General features: G+C 50.9%; 2 protein-coding genes across 4 annotated transcripts in view; one reads left to right on the top strand and one right to left on the bottom strand.

Moving 5' to 3' along the window:
- Positions 1-3,474: 3,474 nt before the first annotated feature.
- ccn1 (cellular communication network factor 1) lies at positions 3,475-6,250 on the bottom strand. Its single transcript, XM_027033239.3, has 5 exons — positions 5,939-6,250; positions 5,496-5,709; positions 4,890-5,216; positions 4,595-4,797; positions 3,475-4,491 (listed from the first exon to the last, which is right to left on the bottom strand). The coding sequence occupies exons 1-5, from the start codon at positions 5,987-5,989 to the stop codon at positions 4,189-4,191; spliced, it is 1,098 nt and encodes a 365-aa protein (XP_026889040.2). The 5' UTR covers positions 5,990-6,250; the 3' UTR covers positions 3,475-4,188.
- Positions 6,251-7,296: 1,046 nt separating this feature from the next.
- ddah1 (dimethylarginine dimethylaminohydrolase 1) overlaps positions 7,297-22,728 on the top strand; it is a 35,229-nt gene continuing 19,797 nt past the window's right edge. Inside the window, exon 1 of one of the 3 annotated variants that reach the window (XM_081704402.1) lies at positions 7,297-7,590. In XM_081704402.1, the coding sequence (XP_081560528.1) occupies positions 7,505-7,590 (86 nt within the window). In that variant the 5' untranslated portion in view covers positions 7,297-7,504. Of the gene's footprint in view, positions 7,591-10,703; positions 11,122-22,728 lie in introns of those variants that run through there. The other 2 variants (XM_027033241.3, XM_027033240.3) reach the window with 2 other exon arrangements.

Genomic DNA, 22,728 nt, shown 5'->3' with positions numbered 1-22,728 from the left:
CAGGCAAAGTCCAGGCCGTGCACATGGACTCGCCAGCCCTTCCGGCCGCATTTTTTTTGGGGGGGGTGGGATCACCAGCTGAACGCGCGCGGTGCTAATGGGACTCGGTTCGTTAGCTGCGGTGGAGGCGCTTGGTTCCGCGTGGAGACCGGAGTGCGAGGCCTGGCCTGAGAGCATGGCTGAGATATGTGTGTGTGACAGCACGTACACTTCAGCGTCCACAGGTTTTCCGAGACCACCGTTTTTTCCATGTGTGTTTGAAGCTCCGGCGGTGATTGTTTATCTCGCTCGCGCTGCTTCTGCTCTTGATCTGTTTTCGGTGAGTCCCCCTGGGGAACATTAAGAATTAATAGAAGATGAAAAGATAACGTTCAGCTCGGTCCGGGCGGACGTGTGCTCCTGCCGAATGATCTAAAATCCACATGGCGAGTGTATAAAAATGCCACGACACATTATATCCAGCGGGGTCGATTACACAAGAGGCTCAGTGTTCCTGCTTGTGTTTGTGTGGGTCACGGTTTATTGTAAAAGGAATTTCAGGCATCCTGAATTCGCCAAGGAATTTATTATGGGTGTTGAAAGTGAATAGAAACGTGACTGACGGCAGTAATTGTAATGATAAACGGGTATCCGGAATGAGATGAGCATGTAGGGAAGGACGCCTGCACGTGCACCTGACGTGGACCGAACCCCTTTAAAAATGGACACGTTTTAAAAACAAACACGCGCCTTCTCTTATCTGCTAGTTGTTGCTTCGTTGGAAGCACAAGTGCTGGAGCCCAAACTGGAGTTGGTGAGACTGCCGAACCCCTATCCTATGGCATCAACACAGTGATGTCACTATAGCCGTGGAAGTTCTGGAACTGTGTTTCTATGGAAACCTTTCGTCTCTGTGTTCCATTTCCGGTCCGGGGGGGCGGAATGTCCTCTCGGATCGCTGGGGACTTCAACCGTCACAGACCTGCGTTACCTGGTAACGGGAACGCCACTGTGAGACTGGAGCGAGGTGCCTGATCGGAGCGAACGACCAGAGGCGTGCGGCCATGTTTCTCCTCAAGCACAACTGTGTGTGTGTGTGTGTGTGTGTGTGTGTGATGGCACAGCTAATGACCTTCTGTCACAGTTGAGGTTTTGTCCTCTTCGGCGTTTTTCCACGACACTAATACCCATCCCTCTCACTTTGTTGATTGACAGCGCTTGATACTGACGCGGCACGCCATGATTGGCCCATCCGATCCAGTCTGTTCCGGTAGGCCTGCCCCCCTACCCCTTCTCTGCAGTCCATGGCAGTGTCTCAGGAAACCTGACTCCGTCGTGCCGACGCATCGCAGACTATCCTGGCGTGTTGAGGAGAATACGGAGTAGTTGCGGAGGTTGGAAGCATCTGTGTAGGACACAGGCTGCTTTTGGCGGAAGTCCCTCATCGACTGCTGGAGTTGCCAAAGACCAACGCGTGTCATCTTCCAGAGCACCGTGTTGGAATCCAGTCGCAGAGGAAGGACTTCCGAATGTCCAGTTTCTCTAGGAATGGTTTTTGTTTTGTGTAAATATGAAGGGTTAATAATAAGGATTCTAGCTTCTCTAATGTCTCTCCTCTCATTCTCTTCTTTCCCATTTCTTGTGGAATTCCTGACTTCCACTGAGTCTGATGTAGTTGAGTACCTTTTTAAGAGGGACGGCTGTCTCTGATCATGGGGAAACAGCAGAGCGAACTTCACTTGAAACGCTATCAACGCTTCCCACTCCAGGAAGGGGAGGTGTGGAGTTCTCTGGACACTTTTCTTTGGTGCCACCAGGGGGCGCCGTTAGATGACAAAGTGACAAAGCCTGAGCAGCCTGTGACTAGAAGTGACCGCTGAAAGAAAAAGAGCAGGTCTCCCCTCCCCCTCCCTCTCCTCCCAGGGTTTGTAAAAGCGACGGTCACAGCCGAGCGCCTGTCGGCAGGACAACCGCAATGATGTAGTGCTCCACAAACTTTAAACATCTTTACTGCATAAACGTGTCAACCACAGCCAGGATGTGCAGGAGGGGGTGGTTAGCAAACAGTTTGCATCTCCTTCCTTCTCTACACGGAGAAACGTAGCGCTTGCCTCGTTAACGTGTGCGCGACCCGGGCTGTACCGCGAATATGGGAGGTGTGTAGCATCGAGAGGGCCGGAGCTTGTTTCTTTAGGGTGACGGAGGTTTCGCGGAACAGAGGCCCGTGATGGGAGTATGAATGAGAACACGTTCCCACCTGGAGACAGACGAAACGCAACCCGGCCCCTCGTCCTGCAAACATCTCTGAACCGCATTCCGTTTGGCGGCGGTGGCAATTGCTGCCTCGTCCGTTTGCGCCTCGACGTTGCTTGTTTTTTTTAAGAAACTGTGGTCGTATCTCCACATCGCCGCGTCGGGCGCAGGTGTCCGCGGGACGCTGGCACAGTTCGGGAACTCTTTGTTGTTGTTTTTAGTTTTGTTTACGGCGTGATGCCGTTAGCTTCCCTCGCCTGCATGTGTTTTTGGAGGGAAGTCCTCCGTGGCCCGACGGTCGACGAGCTTCTCCCAGATGTTTCCCAACATCTGCCTACCATCAGGGCATCCGCATTCCTCAGCACTCTCCCTTTCACCTGAACCAAACCTCCGTGCGGCTATACTGTCCCCGGATAAGAGAGGGACCGGAGGTCACGGGATAGACGGCTGTCTCGCAGAGCCGGCCCACCCAGCCTGTAGGGAGGACTGTTATGGCATGGGAGACGTTGTCCTGTAAGCCCGTGTGACTTGGCAACAAGTGGTTTGGCACATTCTGGATATAAAACGCTAATCAGTCAGGCGCAGAGGGTGGAATGGGTGTTGTTGTCAAGCTTATCTTATCTCTGCTGGTAGGTCTGTTTACCATGCATGAGCTCGAACTGGTGCTGTGGGGACTTTTTTTTTTTTTTTTTGCTGGCCTTGATCTTGAGCAACAAACACATTTTACTTTTAACCATCTGGATTTCCAGATCACAACCCTCAGGCACGAGCTGTCCATCAGTGTGCAAAGTTCTGTTGCAGTGAACTTTAACCCTCCAGCACACGGCGAGACTTTGGTCCTAAACCCCCCCCCCAATGCTGAAGATGCTGCCCCATTTAGGAAACATTCTTCCCTAAACATGGATTCCTGCTGTTGGGGAAAGCACTCAAGATTCCTGGCATACTTCCACGCTCCCCCTCCTACCCCCCCCCCCCCCTGTACAAGACCTTTTAATCGTGTTGTTATTAGACGTAGATGAGAGCTGGACTTAGAAAGTGGCCCGTAATCCTGCAGCCTGGCATTTCCCCCCGGAGTGACAGCACGCTCCAGGCAGGCCCAGGGGGATGTGCGATTTCTACCTGCTCTCTGCTTGCTCAAAACTTTTGTCTTTCAGTTTCTCGTGAGCTTTTAAGGTTTTCACTTTAATAATGTTTTCATTTGAAGCAGAGCAAATTGTGTCATTCATTAGGCAAAAAAGCATATTTTTAAATGTCATAAATAAATCTTTTATTTGTAACATATAAAATTAGACCATTTTACACTTTATTCCAGTATGACAATATTCAAATAAAGTAGCTACATTTAGATAAATAATATTAATAACAATTAAACATTCATTCAACCTTGAAGTGGACTCATGTCCTTGCTAGTTCTCAGATGCAGTGGGTTTTCCATAGCTGCCGTGCAACATGAAGCCGTCGCCCACGTTGGGAAGGAATGTTACCACATATTTGTTGGAGAACCACAACGGGATGAAACTTTCAGAATTACAGGACAACGATCTACAGTTAAAGTTTTAAATGATCTATTTGCATATATGTATATTTGAAGCTATACACATATGAGCTTGGGTCATATTCTGTATGTAGAGATCAAAATACATATCAACATTTTTAACATTAACAGCTACATTTTACGGACCGGGTGACTTTACAAGTTGCTCCGTAACGAAGCTACTGAACGTAGCGCTCCAGTGTGGAGCGAAGTCTCTTAAACACGCGCGCGTTTCATACGCTGACCTCAGCAAACAGTGCACTCTCCCAGAGCTCCGCGTGACGTGAGCCCAGGTCTCCGTGGGAATCCGGCGAAGGCGTTCGACCGGCCCCGCCTCCCGATTCCCGCGTCCCGATCGCGGCTCGGCCGCTCTGACATGGCATCGTTTCGTAAGGGGTGGGGGTGGGGCTCTCCCTCCCTGCTCAGTCCCTGAACTTGTGGATGTCGTTGTAGAGGCGGTAGAAGGGGTGTGGGTTCTCGCTGGCGTGCGGGCAGTCCGAGGAGCACCTGCAAGTGTCGATCACCATCACGTTCTTGTTGAAGGTGTCGCCGTCGTGGCAGCGGAACTTGACGCGCACTGTGCGGGTCTGCTGTGGAACGCAGCAGCGGCCGTCCACGCAGGAACCACAGTAGCGCGGCCGGTACTTCCGCAGGCTGGTGCAGCCCGCGTAGGTGAGCCGCACCGGCTGGGCCGACCTCTTGGTCCGGTTGCACTTCTTGCCTTTCTGTTTTTCAGGGGGGAGAAGAGAGCAGAGGTGAGGCGAGGCCGGGGTCGGGTTCAGGGTTGGGGTCAGGGCCAGGGTCAGCACGTAGGGTCAGCACGCTTACCTTCAGACTGGCGTAAGAAGACTGGGTGCAGGGTCGGAGCTCGCATAGACGGCTCTCCTTCGCCAGCTTGCACTCGGCGTTGTCGTTGGTGACCCTGGTGGAGATGCCCATGCCACAGGACCTGGAGCACGGCGACCAAGCCGTCGTCTGGACGACGCACTTCTGCCGGCCGAACACCTGCACCTCGGCCTGAGCCCTGAAGGCTGTGGATGGAGCAGAGGTCAGCGGGTCAGGCTCTGCTCATGCAAGCGTGGTGGACGCAAATCAAGCAGTGTGTCTGGACCGGGCCACCTACCGGGCAGAGACTTGAGTCCGGCCTTCACGTTGGCCACCAGCTCATTCCTGTTGGTGAGGTCGCTCTCGCTCTCGTCGGGCAGCGGCTGGTTGCCGAGCTGCTTGTCCGAGTGCCCGCACACCCACTCCTCACAGCACTGGCCTGCCACCTTCACCAGCCTGGGGTCGGCACAGCCAATGGTGGGCAGCGACAGCTCTTGCGGGCACAGCGGTATGCAGCCCACTGCGCCATCGATGCAGGTGCACTGGTGTTTGCAGTTGGGCTGGAAACTCTCGCCGTTCTGGTAGATGCGGCTGTTGTACTCGCAGGGTCTGCCCTCTGACTTAGCTGTGGGGGGGCGGGGGGGAGACAAAACGTGAGATTCGGAATTCGGCACCGCTTCCCGTTTCACGTCACCCGTGCCGGGAAGGACATGGAGCTTATAGAAGTTCTTTGGAAGCATCTGGGTGTTGAGGAAGTTCCGTCATGTAGCAGAGCGCAGCGGTAGGTCTTAAAACAGAAACCACATGCTGCTCGGCTACTTAAGGTGGACCCGTGTTGCGTCTGCCCTGAGCTTATCCTTAAAACAAGCGCACTGTGCCTTCACACGCAGGACGAGAAACATACCTCGGCAGATGCCTCTGGGAGCCCCAAAGCTGGCCCCGAAGTTGCACTCCAGGCCCTTGGTGTGGTCGCACGGCTCTGTCCTGCTGCAGTCCTCGTTGAGCTGTCGCGCGCAAACTTTGCAGCACCCGCAGCCGTCTGAGACGAGGCTGACGCCTGGCGCGCACTCGGGCAACCTCAGCGGGCACGCGCACTCTGCCGGGCAGGCAGCGAACACCTGAGTGCGCAAAGAGCCCACATCACTGAAACGGGCCCCGCGTCTTCGCGAAATAAACCCCAAACCTTACATTTCCGAAGGCGTTTGGTTATTTAAACTCCATTCGCTTATATGATTTCTATAGTATAACAGTACTGTACATCGATGTCTTTCGCCTGTTACGAATCTTTATCTCAATATAGCAACAGTATGAAAAAAACTTGCAACAGTATGAAAAAACTGAACTTACCACGTTGAAGCTTGCGATGGCCATTACGACGACGACTGGCAAACGAAGCATCGTTATCTTCTCTTTCCTAAAGGTCTCGAACAACACAGTTGTTTTGGGATTAAGTCCTTGTTTGGCGTCTGTCTCCCCAGCACTCCGGCTCCGCGAGCGGTCGCAGTCTGCCGTACACCCGCGCTCCTGCGCTTATATAGCGCAGCTCGAGCTGACGTCGTTCTTGGCTCGCTGCTGAACTGTTCCAGAAGTATGCGAGGAATGCTGCGCGTTTTCCATCAAACCTAAGCACCACCCTGTCTAACTTTTTTTTTTTTTTCCCTTAAATGAATTTTCCCCTCGCGCGGAACGCATTTTTCTCTCACCGTCACCCCCGGCTATCTTTCCCGTTTTCTTTTCATTACTGGCCGAGTTTGCACAGTTGTTGCTGAGGGGTTTTTTAGACTCACGCCCCCAGCAACACGCTTTTAAAAGGCATTTCATTATAAAACTTTAATCCAAGAAGCCTGATCGTTATCACGATCCTCCTAAATATAAATATACACGCTCACGAGAAAACCTTGTGTTGCAGTAACGCTCGCAGTGTTTACCAGATGATCTCGCACATCAGACGTTAATTATTTATTTATTTATCTATTTATTTATTTATTTATTTATTTATGTGCCACGACTGGCTCACGCGGCTATTTATAAAGACTCTTATTTACTATTGCACGTGCGCAGTGGGACCCCATGACTTCGTGCTCTATTCCGAGGTTACGGGGCTGTTGGAGACCCGCTGGGTTTCTTAGTCATGCAAACGTCTCTCCGTCAGAGCTATTAAAAGCGACGCCGCGCAGTCACTCCCGACCGCGCGCCTCAGCAGCCCCGGGCTGCACTTATCGCTCGCGCTCAACCCCCGTACCACCCCCACCGGAGTGCTTCTCATCCCGCTAAGTCCTCTGAACGGGGCCGCACTTTGCGGATCCCTGTCGTTTTAACTTGCTTTTTTTTCTGGTAAACACGAAGGTGGGACACAGGGAGAACTCTCTAAAAGCAAACTCTGCTGCCTCTATTTCTGGCTCGCGCTCCTTGTCGTTCTCCCGCTAAGCGAGTCCAGATGTGCGCGCAGACTCCAGACGTAACGCCATTGCCATATTTGGTATGGCAGTAGCCTGCATTATGGACATATCGGTGCGTCTGTGAGCCAGCCACAGAGCATTCCTCTCGGGGGCTGGTAAATATGTTCTCGGCGAAGGAAATTCCTCCCTGGTCCTTCTGCTAATTTAGTCTCCACGCAAATCTGTCCTCCGGTATTTGAGGGGGGGGGGGGGGGGGGGGGGGAGTGCAAGCGATCCAAATTTCCATATACGATGTTGGTTTGAAGGCGGAAAAAAAAGCTTTTCTACGGGGTTCAAATAAGTAACATTGCACTGAAAATCACAGATTAGAGGTCCTGGACATAGCAAGCAAAGCGATCGTATGACACCAACGGGACTAAACCCGTTTAAAACGGACTAATGAACAGATGCGTATGAACTGTTGCTAGTGGTACGACCTAGACTGCACGGCGCGGAGGTGCGCGTTGTGTTTAATATGTGGCCGCGGTGTCATTGTCTGGCACGCGTTTTTTCATCCCGGTGGTCCCGTCTCTGCACGAGCGGGGAGCCGTTCTCCTCCAGGTAAGCCCGTCTCTGCACGAGCGGGGAGCCGTTCTCCCCCAGGTAAACCCGTCTCCGGCTTGATGATGACGATTCGCGACTCTTATTTACCTGCGTAAGGCTGCACAGCTGCGTGTTCAAGGCGAATAGTCAATATTGGAGTTATTTCACCTCTTCCTTGTTGAAGGCAGGCGAAGTCCCTTAGCCTGGCATATTCATAAACATATTATATTTCCAAACGAGAACACTACATGAGGATGTGTTACTCTGTGACAGTGTTTTGTTTGTTTTGTTGTTGTCTTTTATTAGCATACCTTGTGAGAACGTTTGTTGCTGTTATTCCTGTAATTATCGTTTGCGATACTTGATCTTCAGATTATTAAACGTTTACGGATTATTAAACGTGTATGGACAGGGAGGTCCTGGTACTGTCGCGAGCTACACAGAGCCCTCAAGGCAAACTTGGGCGTCAACGTAGCACGCGCACAGCCCGGGGGACTCGGATTTGTATACCCCCGTGAGATGACACGATTGGCTGCCATGACTACTATTGTGCAGTTTTGGGTTGCACGACAGGAGAAATATTTGCCCTGGTTTTCTGACGTCACGCGCATCGTAGGGTATCATTCCCCCCCCCCCCCCCCCCCCCCCGGATCATCGGTCCGCCAACCGAGCGTCTTCTCTCAAAGAAGTGTGTGCACAATAAAGTCCTGATTGTGATGACTGTTTCCTGCTTACATCTGTTTCTGAGTCAGCCCCTTCTCTCTCCCTGAGATGAAATGCTTTAGGAACTCGTGTTGTCACCGAGTTCCAGAATTTCAATGGAATCAATTTCCTACCATTGTTCCGATGTTTTTCCTATTCCGAAATCACCCAAATCCATAAACACTACAAAATCCGTTTCATATTTCCCATGTTGTAATAATAGCCGTAATATTTTCCGTCTGCCTGCCCCGCTCCTGAAACGAATAGCTCGATGTAGATGAGAGTTTGTTTGGTTATTGATCAGGGCGTGAGACCCAGAGTCTAAACGTGGCCTGTGTGATTAGCCTCTCATCTGGACCCACAGCTCTACCTGCTCATGTTTATTTTATATGACATCACATGATCACTACTCCCTCTCTCTCACATTTACTTGGGGCAGCTCACAATTGCGTTATACTGATTATGGGTTATTGACTGTTGGGGTTGGATAGAACCCTGATATCAGACAGGATACAAGCTTTGTAATGACATGAAAAATAAAGGTATTGCTGTAATACTTTTTCTTATACCAGGCATCCCTGGATCAGTTGTGTGTTTTCCTGCAGAGGGAGTGACCAGCGTGTAAGTAGGGATATTACAAAATTGTAAATACTTTCCTGCTGAGATCTGTTTCTCAGTGGGCCATTCAAAAAGAAGTCTAAGGAGACCAGCAGTGTCTCACTGAGGTTTAGAAGAAGCGTCTGCATTATACAACATATCCCTAACCCTTAGCGGCCAAGTTTTGACATGACATGAAAAATTAGATTGAAACCAGAGTGCTGAGAGGTGGATGAGGTAACTTTGTAGACTGACCTGTCTCCTAAACACACAACTCTTACACTCTCCCACTTCACCTACACGATAGCACACACTCTGTGCACATGCTCACTGACCGACCGGCACGGTTGGGTCAGCATTTAAAATGCGGCAAGGTTGGTTCCAGCATAGCTGCACTGCTGCTTGTGTTGGGCTCTGGGCTCGGACTGGGACCTAAGGATTAATGGATCACAGGAACCGTAAGGAAGGAGGACACATCACGCACGCCGAGTTCCTGCTCCGCTGCTTGAAGTAGTTCATAGCAGGAGTTGGGGAGGCCTGATACCAGTTTGTAGTGCGAATGGTAAACAGTTGCTTTCATGTTATGGACTAACGGAGATGCCGTGTGCAGGTGCAGTTTGCACCTAGGTGATGTGTGCGTGTGCAGGTGCAGTGCAGGGATTGCACGTTGGAGACGTGTAGGTGTGGAGTTTGGGCCTAGGTGGCGGCTGGTGGGGCAGAATTTGTGCGTTGGTCCCTGAAAACTAGTTGAAGCTGCCTCGTGGTGCCCCAGATCTTAACCGTTTAGACTGTGGGCCTGCCGAGACACCAGGTGTGCCCAGGTCTTCTTCCCTCTGCCCACACGCCCACAGAGAGAGAGAGAGAGAGAGAGAGAGAGAGAGAGAGAGAGAGAGAGAGAGAATAAATGGAAAAAGAAAGTGGGGACCTGTCTCAAGAGTCGGCATGTGGGCCTTCAGGAATGTTTAGACCCGTCAGGATAATTGAGTGCATTTGGAACAAGGAAAGACAAACTTTGTTCCTGGGGTGCAGAGGAATGCACAGGACGTCTGGAGAACACATTCCAGCCAGAGTCAATGGAAAAGGCATAGCGAGTTCCTTAGACGGCTCACGAGACGCGCGCAACACCCCGCCCCCTCCCTGAAAGCCCCTGCCTTTACAGACGGGTGTGTAACGTGATACTCGTGCGCCGTCCGCGTGCTGTTCCTTTATATTACACTTATGTGACGCCGGTGCCATTTCCAGTTTTGATTTCGGCCTTCGTACGCTGTGCCCAGTTACCCTAAACCATGCCTAGAGGAGTCAGGGAATGAAAACTATGCACAGGCTTAATGTAACTAGCTCGTGGTGCTGCGGTGATGTTTAAACGGAGAACTCTGGATGCATTTCCGCGTTTAGGGGTTATTTATTGCTAACCGGAAATGCTGCGCACAACCCGGATTAAGGGTCGGTATGCGCGCGCTTTGTTCGGCGTTTTACAGAAGGGGGGGGGGGAATGCTCGCGGGACGGACAGAGAGGCTGAACGCGTGGTCACTACGCCGCCAGACGCTCTAACGGACCATAAAACTGAGCATAAACATGTCACGCGGCTTGCCGATGAAGCTCCCTGATTAAAGCACTCATGCTGATTGGGTGTTTTTAAAATTAAAAGGCTCCTGGCTGTTTTAAAATTAAAATACTGTTGCATTTTTCTGCATAAAAGTATAAACTCGTGCGTTGACCATGCATTCACCCACTGAGACATGTTCGTACACTTGATGAGATCGTGTCCTTAAATACACCATTTCGCAATTTTAAATTCGTCTAGTCAGCCTGCATCCTGACCAGGAATACAACCGCGCGCACGTGACAGCTCGTTGGCTCGTGTCATCATAACGCCCGCGCGACGCTGAAACGATTCACGGACATACAAAGCGAACAGCATAAGCTGTTTACCCGTTTGGCCGCGCGGAAGAGCAAAGTGAGCGCACATGGCTGGGTTCGGTAACTTCACGCACGCGATTGTCCGCGCTATTCCCGGTTCGTTCGCCACGGGCGCGCTGCGCACCGAAAACCTGGAGGAGGTGGACCCGAACAGGGCGCTCCGCGAGAAAAAAGCGTACGTCGCGGTGCTGCGCGAGCTCGGGCTGGAGGTGCTCGAGCTGCCCGCCGACGAGAGCATGCCGGACTGCGTGTTCGTGGAGGACTGCGCCGTGGTCTGCGGCGACACCGCGCTCCTGACGAGGCCCGGGGCGCCGAGCCGACGGGGCGAGGTAACGTAAACGGGGAAACCCTCTTTAACTCCGTGCGCCCCCAGCGCGGCGTTGTCAGTCCACACGCGCCGCCCGGGATCTCAGCCGACGTCTCGTGCGTTGCTCTTCACGCGGAGGGAATTCTGACTTTTGGCTGCGCGCAGATAATAAGGCGCGTGAGAGTGGCTCGTTTGGCAACGCCCTTTGCCAAACCCGAGAGAAGTGGTGTTTGTTGTGAGACGACAGGAAGTAAAGTTGTCACGCCGTGATATACTAGTACGTTAGAGAGAAGAGACGGTTTCGTACGAGCCACAGGTGCTTTCTCAGTGTGCAGACCCAGCTGAGCACAAAGCACGTTCTTTTTAACCAGTGCGAAACGCGTGCTGTAAAGCTCTGGAGAGGTAGAGGACTTGGGGGAAATCTTGTCTGCACTTTTGTTTCTCTTTCTTTCTCTCTCTCTCTCTCTCTCTCTCTCTCTCTCTCTCTCTCTCTCGTGCGGTGCCTCACGTTTTCTGCTTTTGCTACTTTGGTTGCAGAAATAATCATATTAAAATGTGCCTGTTTTTTTGGTAATGTACGCAAATAATTTGCATGATTCATTGTACATGATATTTGCGGCGGTTATTTATATATATATTGTAGTGTCCAGTCTGGATCAAAAAATATTTGATCAGCTTTTATTTAACAAACACAAAACACACAGACGACTGATAATGACTCACTATTGCGCTACAACAAACAAACAATATGGAGTGTGAGGACCCCACTCCCTCACCTCGTGCCTGCGCTTTATTACAGAGTCATGGGTAACTACATCACAGTGGCAGCTGCCTGCAGACTACTGATCAGTTACTGCAGCTGTGTGAGAGGTTTTTTGGCCTTGGTTCAAAAGTTCAATCAACTCCGTCAGCTGCGTTAACATGATGAGCGGCCGACCTGCAGCGAGCTGACGGCATCTATACAACGCGACAGATTCGTGCGGTCGGCCAGTTCCTAGACATCTCCTTCCACGGTGGGCTCACTTGCTCTCTGGCGTCTGGCCCTCGGTCCTGTCGGACGTCACCTTCAGACCGCCGGATTCGGGTCGGGCCGTCGTGCTCATCCAGGACCACTTTTATGCAGTAGGTCCAGGAGACCGTTTGGTGACCTAGGTGTGACCCCAGCTTTAAAGTGTGACAGCACATCAGTGAGGTCAAAGTTCAGGAGTCTTAAGTCAGAATGTAATTATTCCAAACACCTGTGGCTGAGCAGGGAAGGTGTTTGGTTTGCCAGAGGCTGGAGCCAATGAGATGAGGGTGAACCAGTCCACCAGTCAGGAGCTTCGGGCTTGTCAAACTCAGAGATGGTCTGCTGGACGAAGCTTCACTCTTCTTTGGGTTCTTAGACGAGCAGCTTGTACAACCCATCACTTGCACACCGAATTGCTGTTATCAGCTGGTTATGAAAACCATTCGACACAAGTTGCCTGCGGTTATGGAATCCCCTCCATTACACCCAGGTTGCCTGTGGTTATAGAAACCCCTCTGATACACCCAGGTTGCCTGTAGTTATGGAAACCCTCCATTACACCTAGCTTGACCTTAGAGTCAAGCTTGTCTTTCTCACTTTCTGTCTGTCTCTCTCTCCACAAACGTCTGCTGCTGTCCCTGAGACACGGTGTCTTCAGCCTCAGTGTGTCGGTGGCCTCAGGCGGGACTGGGATGCAGGTGTCCCACTGCTGCGGTGTTGAAGGCTGCTCCTCTGTTTGCTGGGCAGGCGTCGCGGCTGTGCTCGAGCTTGTTGACGTGTGTGCGTGATTCAAACACGAGTCGGCACGGGGTTTTGTGAACAGAGTCCAGATTATACAGTGACTTTTTCTAAGGAGGGGTCATCTTGTTCCCAGTAAAGCGAACCCAGTACAGTGCAGGCGCTTCACTGAGCGGAAGCCTCACGTTGCCTCATCACTGAGCTCCAGTGTCGGCTAACGTTAGATAATCTGTATTTTAGATTGGTAATGAAATGCCAAGCCACCACTGCACATGAAGGGCAGACGATCAGCTAATGTTGGTTAGCGGAGGTGTAACACAGAAACCGGCCGATATTAGCATTCAAAACTCAGACGGCAGTATGTTAAAGTTAGATGAGTTGGGTAGCTAGCTGCTTCAGTTAACATGCAGTGCACCGTGTGTGTGTGTGTGTGTGTGTGTGTGTGTGTGTGTGTGTGTGTGTGTGTGTGTGTGTGTGTGTGTGTGTGTGTGTCCTTCCTTTAGCTTCCCCTGTTTCACTGTCCAGTCTGTTCAGACATGTCCCTCTCTCACATCCCTGGGGCAGACAAATGAGATTTAGACGTGTCCCTCGCTAGTGCTGGAGGTTATCTCAATCCTGTAATCCTGCTGCGTCCGTCGAGCGCCGTCGTGTCCTCTGTGGACTATTCAAGGATCTAGTCTTGCTGTCATCTGTGTAATGTAATTACAGAGCCGGGCTCTTGGCTTGAGCAGTAGCGTCTACGCTGAGGCTGTCTGTGTCTCACGGCCACGCCCGACAACGCCTTCATCTGCGCTATTTCTGGCAGTAATATAATCTCACTGTTCTTTGTATGTGTCGTGCCATGCCAAGTCAAAGAAAACTGATCCTGCAAACGGATTCTAATGTTTTCTTTGCTCCTGCCATCATGGATTTGTGCTGCGTCTGAAAAAGATTTTTTTTAAAACCTTGGCTGCCTGCCTGTATTTGAACACCCCACGACATAAAAGCATTCAGTTTTCACGGTGTGCCCGTCAGGCGATGGAGGGAGTGAAGCCGGGCTGGCATGCCAGCGCAGGGCGGGACGTCTGGGCTGGGCGGGCAAGCCGTGGCAAGGCGGGCACGACAGGCGGGACGGGGCGGGACGTCTGGGGGATGGGGTGGAGTGCAGACCTGCACCTGTGCACACGGCCTTGGCGCTTCCTGTCAGGCAGGGGACCTCTGCCCTGTGTGTTCTGTGGCACAACCTCAGCACTTCAGCTCAGGGTCTCGTTGGGGTTCAGTAACGCACCCTGTAACTGGCTGGCGTAGCAGCCCGCCCCTTCGCGAGATTGGTTGAGAATGCCTGCATTCAAATTCCCTCACTTCATGCAGCTCAGTTACAGATATAATGTGGTTTGTGCAAAGCTGATCAACTTGAACTTGACGTGTGTGTGTGTGTGTGTGTTTTGATGTTATGACATGCCTAACTACATACCCTCTCTCGCTCTCTCTCTCTCCCTCTCTTTCCCTCTCCCTCTCTCTCTCTCTCTCCCTCTCTTTCCCTCTCTCTCTCTCTCTCTCTCTTTCCCTCTCTCTCTCTCTCTCTCCCTCTCTCTCTCTCTCTCTCTCTCCCTCTCCCTCTCCCTCTCTCTCTCTCTTTCTCTCCCTCTCTCTTTCTCTCCCTCTCCCTCTCCCTCTCTCTCCCTCTCTCCCTCTCTCTTTCTCTCCCTCTCTCTCTCTCCCTCTCTCCCTCTCTTGTCCAGTCTGAGTGCAGCAGTTGCCCTCTCAGGCCAGTTTGTTTGATCTCTGAGCTCGGAGAGTAAAAGGGCAGGTAGTCACAGGGCTGAGGTGTGTGTGTGTGTGTGTGTGTGTGTGTGTGTGTGTGTGAGAGGTAAAGGGAAGTTGTGCAGGCTGGAGGAAGCAGAATTCCGTGTGTGTTTGTGTTTGTGTGGCAAGGTCACAGGGATGATAAGGAAGAGAGCAGTTGGAGATCAACTATCTGTTATTATTGCAGCTAATACAAAGGAAATCTTCTCTTTCGACATGAAGTACTGTTCGAGGTCAGAAAGGACAGTTAGTCCTGCAGACAGAACACACAGAGCTGAACGGTCAGATTAGGGACATGGACAATCCAGTTCTAAGGTCCTGCTTTGTTCCAGACTAACAAAGTGAGTTTATTCTAACAATAAGAGTTGTATTCTTCTCACCACACACACACAATTTCCCAGGCCCCCTAATCTGATGATTTCAACTCTCATTGGAGTTTCCTTGCCAACTTGCACATCTGACCATAGTTGAGCTATTATGAGCTGTCTGATTAACTGTATTCAGTCTACTGAACTGGCATCAGTCCCAAAGCTGCTCTCTGTACAGGCCATCAGTCACTCTAAACTACCAGAGAATGCTGGTCTCTGCACAGACTAGCAGACACTAACTACCAGAGAATGTTGGTCTTTGTACAAACCAGCCGACAGTCTAAACTACCAGAGAATGTTGGTCTCTGTACAGATTAGCACTTTACCAGGGAATGCTGATCTCTGTACAGACTAGCAGACACACACCTTTTGTGCTGTTTACTGCAGTCCATGTCAAAAACATAAAACGCATAACAGGCAGAGACTGTAAACAGTGCAGATAAGCTCTTCTGAATGTGTGTTTGTAATACTAGGCGTTTTAAATTTAGCTCCGTGTGAACGTGGCAGACGTTAGCCCCCATAAAACCCCTGTTCTGTCAGCCTGCACGTCATACAAAAGCTGCAGCAGTTTTGCAAAATTGCTTCTGATGTCCTCTAAACATATTGACGTCCGCGCTCCTCTCTGGCCCCGCCCTCACACGAGGCCCTGCCTCTTTGCGCCCTGGTCTCCTCACATGCACCTGTTTCTTGTTAATTGTGTCGTCACTTCATGACTTTCCTGCTGTTTGATGTGCAAACTCTGCAGTTTTTGAGTTCGTTAGGGTTGGGTAGAATTTTAAACAGTGTCCAAGCAAAAAAAGTGCCTGAACCGGTACTTAAAATAGGTCGACAACATTTAAAGAATGCCTTTTTTTAATAACTTTTTATTTTAAGATACTAGCTAACAGTAGGCATCCGTTGCCATGGGAGCAGGTGTGATGTTAATTAGCTGGGGCCACGTGACGTGTGCTAATGGGTTTTTTTCCCAAGCGTCCGTTTGAGCGCCAGAGGGCAAATATTTCAGCTGGCAGCACAGGGCTTCGGAAGAATACATCATAGATAAATTACACTTACATGATTTTCCACTTAACCTGATGTGTTCAGCCAAGATGTGTCTGGAGTCCAAATCTGGCTTCTTTAGATCAATAGCTGCTGACTGCTAACCAACACGAAGTCAATATCAAGCCCACAGACTTCTCTCAGACTGCATCCAGATCTTAAAGGTTTCACAGACTGGCGATGTGTTTTTAGTATGAGCATGACTCACTGAACTATAAAACCGATTAAAATCATCCTTGCTATAGGCAGAGACCTGGACGCGGTTTGTGGACTTATTTTCCAAGGCTGTTAGCTTTGCTGCTCACGTCTAGGCATCGTTAGCAACGCTAGTGGCGTTTGCATTCCAAACATGCCTTGGCCAATCGACTGCATCTGGGGAAGTGAAAATCATGTAAATGTTATTTTTCGCACTGAAATGTTGAACACCTTTAGTATTCTTAGTCGCACATCCTGACTCCTGGTGGCATTCCTGCTCTCTCCTGTCTGCAGTGTCTTCTGGGTTTGTGCGTTCGCCTTTCACTGACTGTTTGTTTTACCTCTCGGGATGCGTGTTTAGTGACTGTGTTTAGTGACCTATTTTTGGACCCATGGAGCTCCTCAGCATCGGGTGTCCTGTCACTGACGGTTCCTGAGCAATCCAGTCCTCCTCTCTGGGTGGCCTGAAACATCTGGAACGAGGAGGTGAACGTTCTTAAGACAGAAGAACAGCGCTACTCCCAAGCTGTCTTTTGAACTTGTTTGCTTTTGTTTGCTCCAGTGCCCTGACTGCTGTCCAGCCTGAGATCAGTGGGAGGAGCTTGAGCAGATGCCGGTGGTGTTTCATGGGGTTGGGCTTCGCATTCTATGGGGGAACAGGACTCTATTGAACAGGAGCGGCAGCTGTTGTCCTCCCTGCAGGAGGCTCCGGGCTTCCTCGGGCCTGTGCGGATCAGGCGTGTGATCCCCATGTCTTGTACTTCCGAGCAATGTTTTCACCGTTTCAATTTTGTCACCAGTGGTTTTTCCATAAGCACCACTGGCGTATGAGAGAAGTCCCAATGGGAATGTCACAACTATTTCTCAGGCTCATGCCTCTCACTGGTTTATTTGTTAGACTTGGCCGGCTATTTCTCCAGAAGGCTCCCATACAGCCAGTCGGGAGTCGTCATTCTCCACTGTTTTGGACCTGAGAAGTTGCCAAGTCTCTGCTGGCCTCTTCCGTGAGCGGGAACAGTGTGTTCTTTGAGGTGGGTATATATTCCAGGGATGACGAGTTCAGGTGCTTGTGAAGGAGTGCTTTCTGCCCGCTGGTTGGGCGGCAGCCACAGGGAGCCGACCCCAGTTCTGCGTCGGAATTCTTCTTGCCAGAGCGTGGCATGTGGCGCTCTAGGTCCGTTTACAGATCAGAGCGGCGATGCGCAGGTGTGCACAGGTATGTCCTTGGCTGAGCTCCGCAAGGAATGTGTTGGTCGTTGGCTCCTCCGCTATCCCGCTCGGCACACGCGCTCCGAATATCCCAGACCCGGGAGCGCATTCCATGATTAGTGCCTCCTGGAAAATTCCCACTAAAGAGCCTCAGCTCAACCTAACTGGGGATCTGGAAGAGAATTCAAGTGCCTGGCCAGGAATCTGGGAACCTTCCTCAATTCCAGAGTGTTTTTCGCAGCAAGGAGGAGCACGCTCGCATAAATCAGACAGCCGACCTTTGTTTTGACTGGGTGACGTTCCGGCGCTGGTGACGGACGGTGGCCCCGGAGCTGGCGGGCTTCCCGTTTGGAAGTGACCTCGGCTTCCCTCTACAGCGCTGCCATGTGTGTGAATGGGGGGGTAGTGTTTATCCGGACGTGGCTCCAGCCGTTCCCACTAGCTATGTCACATTCCTGCTTCTCTCAGCTCCCTCACACAGCCAGGACCATGGACGCTAAATTTAGTTTATACTATCCTGAAAACTGTGTGTGTGTGTGTGCGCGTGTGCGTGGGGGGCAGAGGTTGCTGTGCTGATATATAAACTTCATAACAGAGATGTTATGAGAACATCTGCCTAGCACTCACTCACACACTCTCACACACACACACACACACACATACACATATATATATATATATATATATATATATATATATATATATATGACTATATGTGATTTTATGCCCCATTGTTTTCCATGCGTTTGCACTCATTTTAAAGACAAGAAACCTAAAAAGACAGGCTGTGTGATGTTGGGCTGTTGGGTGTTGGATTGTGCGTGTTACGGTGTTGTTTGTTGGGCTTTGCGTTGGGCTATGTGTCCTGTGCTGCATTTGTGCTTGGTGTGTGTTCCTGTAGCTTGTGTAAGAGCATGGGTGTGAGGGAGGGTGCGAACCAGGCATGTGTGTGTGTGTGTGTGTGTACCTTTGTGTGCATGCCTGCATGTGTGGGCACGCCTGAATGTGTGTGCACGTGTCTGTGCGGCTGTGTGTGTACACGTGTTGAGGCGCAGGTGTGATGCAGCAGGTCAGTGGTCACTGGGTTCACTACTCCAGAAAACTACTACAATGAAGAATTTAAGCCTAGATTGAAAACTACAATAGCAGCTGTAACAACAGACAAATCACTAAGATAAGAAAATATTATTAATGTATCCTCATACAGGGTTAAAAAAACAACATATACATACATCTCCCTCTGTCTGTCTCTCTGACTGTCTGCCCCAGCCTCCCAAGAGAATGCTTCATCTGTATGTTCCAGGTCAAGCCCAGCTGTGTGCGTGCGTGCGTGCGTGCGTGTGCACCCACATGTGGATGTGCACGTGCACCAGAGTCAATTCTGTTTTCCTGCTCTCAACTTACCCTTCCCACTGTGCTCAGCTCCTCCTACCGATCTTGGCTCCTCCTGCTCCTGTGAGCTCCTCCCACTGATCTCAGCTCAGGGACGTTTCTCACCCCCAGCTCGGGGCCTGAGACTGCTTGTTCTCACGCACACTCTGCCTGCTGTGTTCTGGGAGGTGCTGTGGTGTGATCAGTGTGATCTTACTCACGCCTGCCTCATTCACTCACACACTTTACATCGACTTTGACACACACACACACGACTCTGACAGGAACCACTGCAGCTGCTAGATTAATGTAGTTTGCTGGAGAAAAAAAAAATCGTTACTGTACTCTGTGTGCGCACGAGCGTGCGTGTTCGACCGCAGATGTGCGGTCGTTAGGATGTGCGCTAACCCTGCTCTCCAAGTTCCTCCCTGTGGTGTGGTGGAGAGGCGTCCATCTGGACTGCAGAGGTTTCTGGGTAAAGGATGGGTGGAGAGGGGAAGAAGGTCGCCTGAGCTACTCCACCCAGCTCCCTTGACAAATGTGCCCAACGGCCCGCATCTCAAACGTGTAATAACGTAACGTAAAGACGATGTAGCTGGCTTTGCCTATGGCTCTGTGAATGGATTCACAAAAAATACACCCAGGAACTGAACTGAACTGTGTGTGTGTGTGTGTGTCTGTGTGTGTATGTATGCATGTGTGGGTCTCTGTGTGTGTGTGTGTGTGTGTGTGTGTGTGTACATCTGCATATTAGTGTGTTCAGGAGTGTTCCAGTGGGTCACAGAACTCCTTACCTGCCTGAGGTGCTAGGGGGTGTGGTTACAGAACTTGCTTGTCTCGTATGAATTATTAGAGTTTCAGTCCACATGCTGGGTTGTGTGTGTGTGTGTGTGTGTGTGTGTGTGTGTGTGTGTGTGTGTGTGTGTGTGTGCGCGCACACCAACTCCTCTGCTCAGCAAGTGCAGTACTCAATTATTTAGTCTTTACTTTTGGCTAGTCATAACATCCCTGGAATTCAAGCTCTGACTGTGAGTTTCTGAAATAATGTCAGACTATTTTCATTAACATGTGTGTGTGTGTAGCCAGGTGATCAAATATAAGTTTTCAGAAATCTATTCATGTTTGCCTAATTAACCATTAAACCAAAAAACCCCAGAGACTTGTGAGTAATAACCTCAGAGTGTGTGTGTGTGTGTGTGTGTGTGTGTAAGTATAATGGCAGAGAAACAGTTGGTGTGTTTGTCTTGAGCAGTCTGTGTGAAATGCTTTGCTTTGTTTAAACTGTGTAAATGAGTTTGTTTGTTTTCTTCGGGTCTCTTGGTCAGAATATGACCGTTCATTGTGGTTGAGATTGAGTGAGTGAGGAAAGCAGACAGATAAGAATAGAAAGAACAGCACAAAGACGAGAGAGACACACTGAGAGAGGAGAACACGGACTGAGGAGGGTGGAGACTGACAGAGTGAGATGGGACTGAGAGAGTGAGAGAAGTATATAGGGGGAGTACAGGGGAGAGTTGAGGAGGTATAGTGGGAGACGGACTGAGACGGGAGAGTTGAGGTGCAGTGGGAGACGGACTGAGACGGGAGAGTTGAGGAGGTGCAGTGGGAGACGGGAGAGTTGAGGAGGTGCAGTGGGAGACGGGAGAGTTGAGGAGGTGCAGTGGGAGACGGGAGAGTTGAGGAGGTGCAGTGGGAGACGGGAGAGTTGAGGAGGTGCAGTGGGAGACGGGAGAGTTGAGGAGGTGCAGTGGGAGACGGGAGAGTTGAGGAGGTGCAGTGGGAGACAGGGGAGAGTTGAGGAGGTGCAGTGGGAGACAGGGGAGAGTTGAGGAGGTGCAGTGGGAGACGGACTGAGACAGACTGAGACGGGAGAGTTGAGGCGGTGCAGTGGGAGACAGACTGAGATGGGGAGAGTTGAGGAGGTGCAGTGCGAGACGGGAGAGTTGAGGAGGTGCAGTGGGAGACAGACTGAGACGGGGAGAGTTGAGGAGGTGCCGTGGGAGACGGGAGAGTTGAGGAGGTGCCGTGGGAGACGGGAGAGTTGAGGAGGTGCCGTGGGAGACTGACTGAGAGAGGGGAGAGTTGAGGAGGTGCAGTGGGAGACAGACTGAGACAGGGGAGAGTTGAAGAGGTGCAGTGGGAGACGGACTGAGACAGGGGAGAGTTGAGGAGGTGCAGTGGGAGACAGAGTGAGACAGAGGAGAGTTGAGGAGGTGGAGTGGAGTGTGTGGAGAGAGTCAGGCCAGTGCAGCTCCCCTGACCTGCTCTGAGTTATGACCAAGATTGGGGCCTCAGGATGACATCATCATACTCATTAAGCAGCACACACATGCTCTCTGTGTGTGTGTGTGTGTGTGTGTGTGTGTGTGTGTGTGTGTGTGTGTGTGTGTGTGTGTGTGTGTGTGTGTGTGTGTGTGTGTGTGGTCGTACAGCTCATCAGGTGATGTCAGTGTTTCCTTTGTAACCTTTGTGCTAGAGGTCACGGGAGGCCTGACAGATATCACCAGCGATGTGTGTGTGAGAGAGAGAGAGAGAGAGCGCCATATGTTTTCAGGACATTCATGGTAAGAGTAAGATGGTATAAACTTCTTTATTCTCTCACCCAGATTATGCATGTATGTCTATGTCTGACTATGAAGGATGCAGGCATTGAATGCAGAAGAACACACACACAGGTGCATATGATTATGACAGATATAACCAGAGATACATTTGTGTGTGTGTGAGTTTGACAAAGAGAAAGGGAGAAACAGAACCAGACAGAATCCACCAGAGGGTCTGAGCTGCTGCATCGTGCATGTCCGTCCACACACACACACACACACACACATGCGCACACGCACGCCCCTCCGCACTGCTCTGAGCCCCTGTGAGGGGCCTGTTTTCCCCATCAGGACCGTGTTTCTCTCCCCCTCTCGGTCTGGAGCTCCAGGGCCTGACTTCAAACATCAGCTACTCCAAGAATGATAATGACAGAAACACACACTCTGGGAGGAAAAGCCTCACCCCCACACTTCTGCTCAGTAGCTCTTTTCCCGAGTGTGTTTTTAGGACATTTTTGGAAGTGTGTGTGAGCGTTCCAGGGCGTTCTTTCAAAGCCTCTTTCTCTCGAACCTGATTTTGACGAGGTGCTTGGTGACGAGGGAGGAATGGCACATTCCCATTGGCCAGTGGGGTCACATCCCTCAATGCACCTGTGCCATGCCAGAGCTTTGCAGGGGCCCATCACACGCCTCGCAGCCGCAAGCCATTCCTGTGACGGCACGTCTGCCTGGCGATGACCCCGCAACCTCCAAATCCGCGCCGCTTTCAGAACTTCCGCAGCTTGTTGTTTTAACTCAGCATGCGCTTGGACCACGCTCGTCACAGCCGGGTCATCTCCGTAGACCTCAGCTGCGGTCGTGCGCTTTTCGGGGGAGGCAGAGTTCAAGGAGCCTATGACATCACTGTAGCTTTGTTAAGTGAGTGACATCATGGCGAATGCGTGAATGTTGGCAATGTCTCACACTGGAGCCACAAACTGGCACTGTCCAATATAACATCACCTGTTTACGGTGTGAGCTCACACACACACACATGCACACACAGATGGGTGTCACCATAGGCAGACTGCTGAATGGGATTCCCCTGGTGTATCAAAGCATGTGGCCATATTTGGAAGGGTTGGGGCTTGACTCTGTATGGAGCTCCTCCTCTATTGCAGACATGTACACAAAAGGAACTGTGTGTGTGTGTGTGTGTGTGTGTGTGTGTGTGTGTGTGTGTGTGTGTGTGTGTACTGAGGGCAAACCGATCTTTTACTTGAGATTTGACAAATCTGGATCTAAGAAATGAGTGCTTAGATTTAGAGCGCTTGAGAAAAAAAAACAAAAAACAATCTGGACAAATGAGTAATGTAAAAAGACCCCTAAAGAAT

The sequence above is a fragment of the Electrophorus electricus genome, chromosome 21 (genome assembly GCF_041902795.1).
Source record: "Electrophorus electricus isolate QZ-2024a chromosome 21, ASM4190279v1, whole genome shotgun sequence".
In the NCBI taxonomy this organism is placed as follows: domain Eukaryota; kingdom Metazoa; phylum Chordata; class Actinopteri; order Gymnotiformes; family Gymnotidae; genus Electrophorus; species Electrophorus electricus.
This window is presented reverse-complemented; position numbering and strand designations above follow the sequence as displayed.